The 12,439-nt window shown below is 59.2% G+C and overlaps 1 protein-coding gene across 1 annotated transcript in view; it reads left to right on the top strand.

The window, feature by feature from the left end:
• The window catches only part of MYLK2 (myosin light chain kinase 2), a 13,865-nt gene extending 2,759 nt beyond the window's left edge, over positions 1–11,106 (top strand). Inside the window, exons 5-13 of the mRNA XM_012665764.1 lie at positions 1,389–1,494; positions 2,117–2,210; positions 4,420–4,529; positions 4,612–4,753; positions 7,864–7,934; positions 8,057–8,185; positions 8,757–8,909; positions 9,051–9,183; positions 10,148–11,106. Coding sequence (XP_012521218.1) covers positions 1,389–1,494; positions 2,117–2,210; positions 4,420–4,529; positions 4,612–4,753; positions 7,864–7,934; positions 8,057–8,185; positions 8,757–8,909; positions 9,051–9,183; positions 10,148–10,228 — 1,019 coding nt within the window. The 3' untranslated portion in view covers positions 10,229–11,106. The remainder of the gene's footprint in view (positions 1–1,388; positions 1,495–2,116; positions 2,211–4,419; positions 4,530–4,611; positions 4,754–7,863; positions 7,935–8,056; positions 8,186–8,756; positions 8,910–9,050; positions 9,184–10,147) is intronic.
• The last annotated feature ends 1,333 nt before the right edge of the window (positions 11,107–12,439 follow it).

Raw genomic sequence — 12,439 nt, 5'->3', positions numbered from 1 at the left:
GGGGAAAGGAAGGCTCAGAAAAGGGAAAATAAAGTGCCCAAAAATATAGAGTGAAGACAGGATTTGAATCTGTCAGGACAGCCAGACCCCAGAGCCCACTTTTGACTTTCTTCTACTTTAGCTATAACCGGGGTTAAAAAAAAATCAGTCAGATTATTGGAGCGACATGAACTCGCTGGATGGTGGAATTTGGAGTCAATGTGTAGAAGGGCTCCACGCCAGATATTAGTAGTTAAAATACATGGGGGTGGAGGTCATGGGAGCCATAGAGGGTTCATGAGCAGAGGAGCACAGGTGTCGGTGTGTGGGAGCAGTGACCAAGGAAGCTGGGCATGTGAGATGGGGCAGGACTGTGGAGTGGCCTTCATTGATGATTAGACAAGGAGCCGGTGGCTTGTGTTGCAGGCAGCAGAGAGCCCCGAGCATGGGTGAGTTTGGCGAGCAGGTGAATAGCGAAAGGCCATGGGCAGGGGTGCGGCAGGGCTGGGGGTGGGGTGAGATGGGGTCAGGAGAGCCCAGAGTGTCCTGACACCCCCCCTCCTCCAGGCCGAGGTGCCCTGGGAGCCCCGCCAACCTGCCTGGTGAGCGGCTCAGTGCCACCCAGACAGGGCGGGAGGACCTGGCGGCTGGGCGGCAGCCAGGAGCCCTGCCTCCGCCCCCAGCAGCGGCACAGCCCGCCGTCCCGGCCCGCCCCGCCCCAGAGCACATCCTGGGGTGACGGGATCTGAACCACCTCCAAGGGCCATCTGATTAATCACCAGCCCGGCTTCCCTGCCGCGTCTCGCTATTTATAAAGAGGTTTCCATTCCAGATGACTCAGCCCGCGGCCTTCGGGGTCCGCGGTTCCCCACACCTGCCGCTAGGTGGCGGCCTCTCCCCACCAAACAAACGTCTCTGTCCGTGGTCCCGCCCCGCCCGGCGGCGCCGCGGCTCCCGCCAGTTCGTGGCGGCGTTGGAGCGGGCCGCAGGCAGGTCCCGCCATCCACCCTGTCACTCCGACACAGCGACCCCACTGTCTGGCCTCCCGCTTCATAGCTGCTGTTTGCTTGTTTGTTTTTAATGGAAATGCAGATAGTGTAGGATGGAGTCCTCGTGCCTGATGATGGGGGAGGTCCAAGCATCCAATCTCCCATCCCCGTTGTTCTGCGGGGAATCTGGGTCCCCTCTGAGAGGGGCAGAGGCCTCCCAAGGTCATTTTGTGTGTTGGTGGCAGAACCTAAATTGGAAACTGCACCCCACAATCTCTATCCTGGAGCCAGGTGTCCCCCAGGTATCCCTTGGGGCACTTAACTTCCCTGGACAGGGGCCTGGCCAGGCAGGAGGGGTGGAGCCAAGGTGGATCCTCTGCGCGCTGGACTGACCTTGAGGGCTCTGCTCTGCCCACCCAGACGACTGCCCGCCACCCCCAGCCCCGTTCCCCCACCGCATCGTGGAGCTGAGGACTGGCAACGTCAACAGCGAATTCAGCTTGAACTCCAAGGAGGCGCTGGGAGGGTGAGAGCCGGGACCCCAGCCCGGGACCCCGTGGCCTGGCGTTTTCCCTGCGCAAGGCCCACTCACATCCCACTTGCACATGGCCCACGTGGACACCATCGCCTCTGTGTGGTCACGCATGTCACATGCTGATGTGCACTCAGTGTCACTGTCGCTTGCACAGGCACGCCATGAGCCATTCAGTGCTCCCATAGGAAATGCACAGTATTTTCCCATCTCCATTCCAGGTACCACACTGACCCCCTCCTGGTGATTCCTGCTTTGTAAAAAGCCCTGACTTGGTCTCATACCTCTAAAGATCCCTCCTCCCTCAGCCTGGAGGTGCCTTCCCCAGGGCCCAAGGCCCCCGCCTGCCCTAGACCTCTCTGAGTCGCATCCCAGGGCCATCCTCCCTACCATCCTCCCTACGCGCCTGCCCTTCCTGTGCACGTGGTTTGTGTGGTTCGGAGAACCTGCCTTCAGCCGTCGTCCTGGCAATGGAGCTCACAGCGGCCGGGGGTGGTCAGGGCTGGCTGGAGCGAGTGCTCCCATCTCACAGAGGAGGATCCAGAGGCACCCTCAGGTCGGGGCCCAGACAGGAACAGAGCACAGTCCCCTCACTCCCAGGCTTTTTTCTTTCCAGAGGCAAGTTTGGGGCAGTCTGTACCTGCACAGAGAAAGCCACGGGCCTCAAGCTGGCAGCCAAGGTCATCAAGAAACAGACCCCCAAAGACAAGGTAGTGGGGGGGAAGTTGGCTATCCAGGTGGGGGAGGGGGTCCTTGGAGTGGGCACCTCTCACCTCCCTCCGCCTGCACCGCCGAGCCAGGGATCTGGTGTGGGAGCCTTGCTGCACTGAAGAGGCCGCACAGACAGACAGACAGATGGACAGACAGACTGCCCTGCTGCAGGGGCCTGATGCCCCTAACCAGAAACCAGACACCCCAGTTAGTGAACTTATCTGGGGACTTCCCCTTCTAGGCGCAGGATACTCATGCCCTCTGGTTCAATCCAACAAACACTGATGAGTGTGGGCTCTGGGCGGGCCCTGTGCTGGGCACTGGGGGTCCTGGAGTGACGCGGACGTGGTCCCCGCCCTCAGGGAGCTGACGCCAAGGTAAAGAAGCCTGGTCTAGGGCGTTGCCTCTAGCGCCTCGCCTGGGCCGTGTTCAGAGGAGGCCGTGCGCAGTGTTTGTGCAAGGAAGGAATGGTTGTGTGCAGGCCAGGGCCACATGGACTGAGGGGGTCTGGTGGGCGAGGAGGTAATGATGACCTGACGACCTAGTGTGATCAGGGCTGTAACTCTGGATAGTGGGGGGGACACTTCTGACTCAGGCCAAGGGGCCAGGGAAGCTTCTTGGATCAGCTGCCTCCTCAGTAAAGGCTTTGAGGAATGAGATGTTCCAGTGGAGAAAGCAAGGAGCAGAGTTTCAGGCAGAGGGGACAATGAGAGGAAAGCTCTGAGGGCCGGGAACAGCAGGGGCTGCTGAGCAGTGAGGTTATGGCATCCCAGGCAGAGACAGCACGTGCGCAAAGGCCTGGCGCCCAGCAAGAGCACGACAAGCGGCTGCAGAGCCCTGCAGCCCTGGGTTCCCTGTCACAGCTCCGAGTGCACCTGGAAGGAGTGTATTTTCTATGTGACTCTGTCCTTCTCTGTCTCTTCCAGTCGACAGGGCTGCTGGTTAAACAGAGACGCTCAATACCTATGTGCTGTGCCAATTAACTGGAGTCAGCTATTGATTAATTAATTACTGAGCACTTTTTCTTTGCCATTCCCTGGGCCGGGTGCTAGGGGAAAAAGTCAGTGAACTAAACAAGTCCCTGCATTTGTGAGGCTGACATGCTAGAGTGGAGGGACAGACAACTGAAACATAAAGCAGGACGAACAGCCTGGTGTGAAGTCCGGAGAACTGCTAGCCAGGAAAGGCATGGATACTACAGAGAGCACGGGCCGGTGGGGCCTCGTAGTTGTGGGGAGGAGGTCAGGCCCCTCCAAGAGTGTGGTCTGTGAGGTGAGGCCTGAATGAAGGGATGGGAGAAGGGGACAAGGGGCCAATTCTGGCAGTGACACGATGGTTAGTGTTTAACAACTGCCTCTGGGTAGGGCATAGGGGAGAGGCCTCATTTGCAGCTCTGCCAATTTCCACGGTGTAAATATTCCTACACAGCCAATATAGCAACCTACCAATGTGACGACTGGCCTGCACACTTTCCGAAAGTGACAAATAATGGTGGCTCAGACTAGGAAGGCAGTGGAGGAGGTGAGAAATGAGTGACTTTATGGTCTAGTCTGAAGGTAGACTATGCTGAAGGGTTTACTGGCAGATGGGATGTGGGGCGTGAGGCAGCAAGAGCAAGAAGGAAGCTCCTGACGTTTTGTCCCGCACACTTGGGTGACAGCGTGGTGTACTTTTGCTGCTGGACAAGCTGAGGACACCTCAATTGTGGGGAAGGGGTGTGTGGTATCAGAGGTTGATTCTGGACATGACAGATTGTCGCCGTTAGACATCCAAGGGAGCTGGCAGGGAGGCAGTTGGATACATTGGAGTCCGGGGCTCAAGGGAGTGCTCAGAGGCTGAGATACGTATGTGGCATTGACTGCATTTGGATGGAATGTAAAGTCATGGGACTCGACGAGAATGCCATGGAGCGAGCAGAGGGAGGGGGGAGATGGGGGGAAGGAAGGCTCCCTTTGGCAGGCCAATAGCCAGCCGGGAGGCAGAGGAAGAGAGCCAGCAGAGGGACGGTGTCCCAGCAGGAGTGACTGGGAGTGGTGAGGACAACAGGGGTGGGCCGAGGGAGAGGCGGGAGGCAGGGAGGCCAGCGAGGAGGGGGCTGGGCGGTGGTCCAGGCAAGGCCAGACAGGCCTGGTCAAGGGTGCAGGTGCAGGGGTGGAGGTCAGCAAGCGACAGTGCTTGGCTGGTACCCGTGCCTTTTCTGGCCCCCAGGAAATGGTGCTGCTTGAGATCGAGGTCATGAACCAGCTGAACCACCGCAATCTGATCCAGCTATACGCGGCCATCGAGACCTCGCATGAGATCGTCCTGTTCATGGAGTAGTGAGTGGCGGCAGTGGGGGTGGGGGCCGGCGGGGGTGCCAGCAGGCCCAGAGCAAGCCTGTGGAGGGGTCTGTGCACACAGCATCGAGGGCGGCGAGCTCTTCGAGAGGATTGTGGATGAGGACTACCACCTGACCGAGGTGGACACCATGGTGTTTGTCAGGCAGATCTGCGACGGGATCCTCTTCATGCACAAGATGAGGGTTCTGCACCTGGACCTCAAGGTACCGGGGCTGGGGCCTCCTGGGCGGGGACGGGAGCAGCGTCTGACCCCCTGAGATCAGTGTTGTTCCCAGCCAGGCTCCCATCCTCCCATCCCTCCCTCTCTTCCTCCATCCAGCCTTCCTTCCATAGCTCGAAAAAGGGTTTATTGAGCACTTACCAAGTACCAGAGCCAGAGTTCCAACAGAGAGAGAGGAAAGAAAAGACGTGGTCCCAGTTTTCATGGAACTTCTTTTCTAGCGCTAAAGGGTCTTTTGCAGCGCTGGGAGTGCTCAGCCCCAAGCTCAGTGTCACACGGTCTCACACAGACAAGGGACTAAGTGTTGCCAAAGCACCGATCTCAGTGTCGGCCCATGATAGGTGCTACGAATGTTTGTTCATTTATTCAAAATCAACAAATATCTGTTGAGGGGCTACTTTATGCCAGGAAGCACTGTAGGTGGTGGTGAACCAAACAGATGATAATCCCTGCATTTGCAGAGCTTGCGGATAAGTGCAGCGTTAGCACAGCGATGTACACGAGGTGGGTGCTGACAACACCATTTCATGAGGCAACATTCATGTCCCTCTTCTGACCTTGCTCAGTACCGTGCATATAGGAGGTTAGGAAGAGCAAATGGATTTTATGCATTGCACGCCAGCTCCCATCAGTGGGCAGGGGTGGCCTGGAGCTCAGCGACGTCCGCCCTGGGCAGGGGCAGCAGGAGAGCCGGGTGTTGAGCATCCGGGTGGCAGGCGTTCCTGCCTGTGGGCTAGGCGGCAAGGTAGCGGAGGAGATGAAATCTTAACCCTGAGGCGGGTGGGCACCCATCAGCAAAGTGGACAGTACTTTCGTTCACTCATTTGCTAGACGCCTACTGAGTACCTGCTGTGGAAGGCCCTGTGCTAGGCATGGGGGCTACGAAGGACATAGGACTTGGGCCCTGGCTCCTGCAGCCTCCAGGTTAGTGGGAGAAACAGACATTCTTTAAATGATGACTAAACAGGTCATTTTAAGCCATCGAAAGTGTTATGAAAAAGCACTTGGGAGTAATGAGTACCCGGGGGAACCGGAGAAGTAGGCCAGGCCAGGCCCAGGGCTCTGAAGCAAGGCGGGGAGTTGCTGCCGCTGCCTCCTGCGCCCTGCCCAAGTGCACCGGGTGTCGGCGGCTGTTCCGAGGGAGCACGTGGTCCTCCAGCAGCCGCTGGGTGAGGTGTGCTGTTATCATCCCCACTGGCAGATGAGGCAGCGGGGAGGCTGAGGAGGTGGGTTTCGGTCGGGCCAAAGTGGAAGCAGGGGACTCAGAGGCTGGAGCAAACCAGGGGAGAGGTGACGGGGCTTGAGCCAGAGTGACAGTGGGGGCAGGGAGGGGACGTGGTCAGATGGTGGCTACATTTGGAAAAAGGGCCAATCTGATTTGCTGCTGGTTCGCGTGTGTCAGGGTTAGGGAAAGGAAAGGGTCAAGGGCGGGTGACTCCTGAGTGACTCGGCAGCTGGTACCTGCACAGTGACATGGGCTGCCTGCCTCTCTGTCATGCAAGCTAATTTCACTGGGGTAGAGCAGGGTCCCCAATTAAAATGCAATGCTCCAGGAAGCAGCTCGTTAAGCCTCTGTCTGCTAAAATGTGCTTTTCGGGTAGCAGTGAGTTTTTCACCGAGGCTGCAGGGCTGCTGGGGACCTCTCGTGTGCTCACTGAGAATCTCCAGAAAGAGACCTGAGCCTGCCTCATGTCCCCGAATGCTTGTACACTGGGACCTTTCCTTTCTTCCCTTGTTTTGGTGGCACACAAGGCCGAGCTACTAAAATCATTAGCATTCCTCTCTGAGTGAATTTATCAGTTCTAAAAGGCCTTCAGAAAACATTTCCTTAGAGGCCTTGAATCAAATGCCCACAGAGCCCAGAGAAGTAATAAAAACGTCTTGGCTGGGCGGGGCTGGGGTGATGGAGACCACAGGGGAGCTGGAGGACTTTTGTCCTATGTCAGGGGGTCAGTGGCAACTCACTGCAAGGCGTGTGCCCATGTGGCCAGGACTTCCGGTTTTTCAGGAGGTGCTGGAAACCAGGGTTTTTGTGAAAAATCTCCTGCCTGTGAACCATTGTTAACTTCAAAATGTTTATACCCTGTAACCTCAGATTAGTCCTGTGTCCTTGTGTTGGAGGAAGAGGAAATGAGCCCAGAGTTGGTTTTGCAGTAACTTCATTCCCATGTCTTCTGTGCTGGGGCACAGGCTTCCTCTGAGCCTTGGCCGGTCACCTACTGGATGCCTTTGTTAGTCATTGAGGGTGGGGACCAAGAAGGCCAGGTGAAGGTCCCTGCCCTGGAAGAGCGAGCCCAGTAGCATTGTGTCTGCTCCAGCCCCCTCCCTGTAGGCAGCACTGTGGGTGCTTGTTGGCCAGTGGCTGCCAAGGGACATTAGGAGGCCAGTGCTGGAGTCAGTCCTGGGATCAGATCCTGGCTGTATTGCTGGGCAACCGTGGCCAAGTCACTTCTGTGTCTGAGCCTCAGTTTTCTCAACTGCAAGATGGCAGGGGATGGTCACAGTCTCAGTGTGACAGTGTCTGCCTCACAGGGCTTTGGAGGAGTGATGAGCTAAATGGTGGAAAGTGACGCTGGGCCTGACGTTTTGTAGCTCGCTGTCGGCATTGCTGACTGGGGGGGTGAGAGCAGCACGTCTTCCAGCACCCCTGGAGCAGCGTGAAGCCCTCTGTTCCCGAGGGGCTTCCTCTGGGAGGAAGCTGATATTTTCCTTCTCTGCCCTTTGGAGCTCCACGTATCGGGTGGTGACACTGCACTGGCCTCCCGGCCCAGGGCACGCCACTCCTCCTCCATAGCCTTCAGTTTCCCGTGCTCAGAATTGCTAGAATGTCGTTGTTCTTTCCCCGCCTTAAATGGAGGGAAATCCCACCTGAACCACCAACAGGTCTTGTGCTTCAAGGCCTCGTACAAGTCCCTCCTGGGGCCTCAGGGTCCTTCTCTGTGCTCAGGGCAGCAGGTCTGGAGGGTCTCTGGCGGCTGCCCGCCCTGGCAGTGTGGCCCTCTGCCTCAGAGAGCCCGGATGTGGGTGGACCTGGTGCGGGAGAGAGGGCGAGCTGGGTCAGAAGCCAACCCAGGCCGCCCGCTTTGTCCTCAGCCAGAGAACATCCTGTGTGTCAACACCACGGGTCATTTGGTGAAGATCATTGACTTCGGCCTGGCACGGAGGTACCACCTGGGTGGGCGGGGAGGGTGGGGCCCACCTCTGAGGCTGGCAGGGGGCAGGGGCGGGTAGCGGGTGCCCGAGAGCAGGTCAGAAGCAGTGCTCTGAGCGCTTGGTTTCACCCCAGGTACAACCCCAATGAGAAGCTGAAGGTGAACTTCGGGACCCCGGAGTTCCTGTCCCCTGAGGTGGTGAATTATGACCAGATCTCCGACAAGACGGACATGTGGAGCCTGGGGGTTATCACCTACATGCTGTGAGCCGAGGGAGGGTGGCATGCAGGGGTGGGTGGGGCACACAGGTGGGCAGCCAGGCCAGTGTTGGCCATGGGGTCCTGGTGAGGTGGTCCCACCTCCCGATCCCACAGTCAGGGGCTCGCTGGGGGCGGGAGTGCTAGGGACAACAGGAAAGGAGAAGTTTGTGTCCATTTTATAGGTGGAAAAGCCAAGGCCCCTGAAGGCATAACATCCCAGCCCAGGGCTCTGGGCAGTGGATCTCAGATGACCTGGGGAGGGAGCAGAGGGGGTAGTGGACATTTTTGTGCACTCGTCACCTGTCTTGCACTTGTCATTCCTCATCTTCACTGTGACCCTGGGAAGCTGGGATGATTATGCCCATTTTACAGATGTGAAGAGTGAGGCTCAGAGAGGGGAAGTGACTTGCCCACAGTCTCCCAGCCAGATTCAAACCCAGGTCTGTCCCATTGAGAGGCTGGGGGTCTATTCAGCACAAGGTGCTGCCTCCTAGGATCTGCTCCTGTCCCTTCCCCCGTGAAGGTGTCTTGGCCTTTCCGTTCTCACCCCCTGCCCTGCCACCCCTGCCTCCAGGCTGAGCGGCCTCTCCCCCTTCCTGGGAGATGATGACACGGAGACCCTCAACAACGTCCTCTCTGGCAACTGGTACTTTGACGAGGAGACTTTCGAGGCTGTGTCGGATGAGGCCAAAGATTTTGTCTCCAACCTCATCGTCAAGGACCAGAGGTGAGGCTCGCCCCAGGACAAGAGCCCCGGTGTGCAAGCTCAGTACGCGCATGCGCCTGCAGGGTGGGAACTGAGCGGCGGGCTGCCAGGCTCTGGTGCCCGCGGGCGCGCACCCACCTCACCACGCCGCTCCCGCCCCAGGGCCCGGATGAGCGCTGCTCAGTGTCTCGACCACCCCTGGCTCAACAACCTGGCGGAGAAAGCCAAGCGCTGCAACCGACGCCTCAAGTCCCAGATCTTGCTTAAGAAATACCTCATGAAGAGGCGCTGGAAGGTACCACTGGATTCCAGGTGGGGACGAGAGAGGGACTGCCGGGCAGGAGGAGGTCCTGGTGCCAGGTCTTGGGCCCCACCAGCCCTGCCTTGGCAGGTTCTGTTGACCAGGCCTGGCCCTGTCTGGAACACAGGGTTGGCTTTTCCGTCTTTGCCCTGAGCTGGCCCCTGCCCTGGATTGGAGACTTCTACCCAGCCCTCCACCTTGGGAAGGGGCGGCCACCTGGGGCTCGGGCTCAGGAGAAAGTCTCTGACCCCATCCCAGCCTCCCTTCCTTCATTTTCCAAATATTTATTGAGCATCTACCACTTTTAGGCACCAGGAGAGAGCAATGGACAAAAGAGCCAAGGACCTCAGTCTTTGTGGACTTACTCTTGGTGGGAGATGTGGCATTATTAGGCAGGGTTAGGGCAGGGCTCTAGAAAAACCAAAAGGCCATCAGCTGGGGGAGATGTTGCACTTTTAAATAGAGGATCATGTGAACAAAGGCCCGAAGAGGTGGGGGTGAGCTGTGCCAGTACTGGCGGAAGAGAATTCCAGGCAGAGGGGAGAGCTAGTGCAAAGGCCCTGGGGCAGAAGCACCGTTGGCAAGTTTGAAGAACGGGTAGGAGGCCAGTGAGGCTGGAGTGGAGTGAGCAACGGGGTAGGAGTGAGGTCAGAGCGGAACACGGGGACGGGATGTTGAGCACTCATGGGCCATGGTGAAGGTTTATCTTTTACTTGGAGCAACATCAAAGCCATTGGAGTATGTTGAGCAGAGGTGCTCAGTTCAGGTCTGTTGCAGGAAGGCAGGAGTCCTAGAGGAGGCAGTGTCATGGCGCCTCCTGTGGCTGTTCTGGGCACTGCACCCTCCCTGGCCTCTGGCCCTCCTGGAATGGAGGGGACCTTAACGAGGACCCTGGGCCATCCCACAGCTTCTCCCCTGCCCTGGTGTTGACTGGGACTCCCTCTCCCTCTTCCTCCAGAAAAACTTCATTGCTGTCAGCGCTGCCAACCGCTTCAAGAAGATCAGCAGCTCGGGGGCACTGATGGCTCTGGGGGTCTGAGCCCTGGAGCAGCTGAGGCCTGGACGCAGTCGCACAGTGGCCAGGGCTGAGGCCACACAGCCCAGAAGGCAGCCAGATCCCCAGGGCAGGCTGGGCAGGACAAGGCTGCACCAGGCTGGGAGGCTCAGGGCTCCCCATGCCCCCATGCAGCGACCGCTTCCCCGACCCGACGTGAGCCACCCGGAGTATGGCCTGGACTCATCCTGCTAGTGCCTCCCCAGACAGGGCTGTAGCCTGTCAGCCACACCCCAGTCTCCGCAGCACGGCGCGTTGCAGCCGCTCCCTGTTCCCTCCTCAGCTCCCCTCTTTGAACTGCTGTCTTGGTGCCCCTGCTCTGCCCCGCCTGGGGCATCCCGGCCTGGGCTTGCTCCTAGCTGGGGTGGGACAGCTGGGGGTCTCCGCATGCAGGGCTCCTGCGGTTGTGGACAGGAGCCTCCTGGCGGGGCAGGGAGGCAGGAACGCTGATTCCTGAGGCCCAGCTGCCAGGGGAGACAGAGCAGGCTTTGTGAAAGAGGACCTCCGTGCCCCTGCAGCCTCCCCACTCCCAACAGATAAGGCCTAGCCCACACCATCTGGCCTGGGCCGGGCCCCACCCACCTCCGCGACCACCAACGCACAGGAACTCTGTGTGAGAGAGAGGGCGCCCAGCTCAGGCCTGGCGGAGGGGAGGGGAGAAGCCTGGGACGCAGGAGACCACCCCCGAGCTTGCCTCAGGGCCAAGCCGGCCCAACCCAGCCACTCAGGGGGCCCCCATCCCTGGGGGGGGGCCCCCATGGCCTAGAGGATGAGGTCAGCAGGCCCAGGAGGAGTGGGAAGGCCACTGGGCAGCCCCCAGCCTGCTCTCAGCTTGTGCCTTGTAAATAAATGTACAGGTTGGATGTGGCCTCCTGCCTTCTGCATGTGCACACTCGTGTGCGGTCACAGATGACTACAGTTCACTGAGCACCTACCGTGTGCCAGGCTCTTTCCTAACGCCGTCAGCTCGCAGTGCAGTCAGGAGGGTCAGGAGCCAGACCGCCCAGCGCATGCCCAGTGGCTTCCTCACTTTGTGCCTCAGTACCCCCACCTGTGAGAGGAAGGCACACCAGCCAGCACTCAGTGGGTGATTAATGTGTGCCTGGCGTATTCAAAGCGCTTGTGCACACGTTAACTCATTCACTCCTCGCAGCGAGGTGATGAGGGAGATGTTACGATTCCTATTCACAGAGGGGGAAACTGAGCCAGAGGCAGTGGGCAGTGACGGGACCTGCCTCATGGAGTGCGGCGATGGTGGCACCAGTCAGATTGAAGGGGAGGACTCAGGGCTGTGCTCGGCACAGGGAAGTGCTCGGGGAGCACTAGTGTACTCATCCTTCTCGGACAGAGGGGAAACTGAGGCTGAGAGAGGGGGAGGCACTTGAATGCTACTCACAAGTCGGGGGCTGGGGCTGGAAGTGAACTCTTCGGTCTCCCAGAGCAAGGCTGTGCCCCTGAGCTCACGCTGCTCTCACCGGAACAAGGCGTAAGCGGGAAGGAGGGGCTCCAGGTGGAGGCCAGGTGGGGCAGGCCTGCGATGCCTTTGCTGGGTCCCCAGCAAGGGGTCCCCCCTCCAACCGCAGGCCTCGGGGGAGAGAGGGCTCTTCCCTGCTCTTTCCCGCCGGCCACAGCCTGCTTCACCCCAGGCCAGCAATGCGGGGAAGGGGGTCCATCCGCTGGAGGGGGCGGCCCAGAGGGCAAGAGAGCTGCACGCTGATAGGGTGAGCCCTTCTGGCTGTGAGGACAACTGAGTCGCAAGCGGGGCTGGCCTGCTGGGAGTGCAGAGGTTTCAGCAGGAAGAGTGGTGACAGCCATAACGGGCATTGAACCCCTGCTGGCTGCTGAGCCTGGGCCCAGGACCGTGTTCATGACCACATCGGCTGGTCACAGTGACCCTGAGAGGCAAGTGTTGTGTCTGTTTCTCGGAGGGGGAAGCCAAGCCTCAGGGGGGCTCAGCTGCTTGCTCAGGGCCACGCAGCTAGTCAGTGGCAGAGCCAGGATTTGGACCCAGAGAGCCTGGGCCCAGAGCCCCTGCTCTTAACCGCTCCACCGCCTGCCTCCTGAGAAACCCTGGACTTGCCCTCGCACAGAAACCTTGACGGTTCATCCCCTCCCTCTCCTGCTTGTGTGGACATTGGCCTGGAGGGGGCGGCCAGGGGCCTCGCGCCTACCCTTGCCCTGTTCCAGCAGGTGGTG

Source organism: Propithecus coquereli, unplaced genomic scaffold, assembly GCF_000956105.1.
Source record: "Propithecus coquereli isolate 6110/MARCELLA unplaced genomic scaffold, Pcoq_1.0 Scaffold122, whole genome shotgun sequence".
In the NCBI taxonomy this organism is placed as follows: domain Eukaryota; kingdom Metazoa; phylum Chordata; class Mammalia; order Primates; family Indriidae; genus Propithecus; species Propithecus coquereli.
The sequence above is the reverse complement of the archived record's forward strand: the minus strand, read 5'-3'. Positions and strand labels throughout refer to the sequence as shown.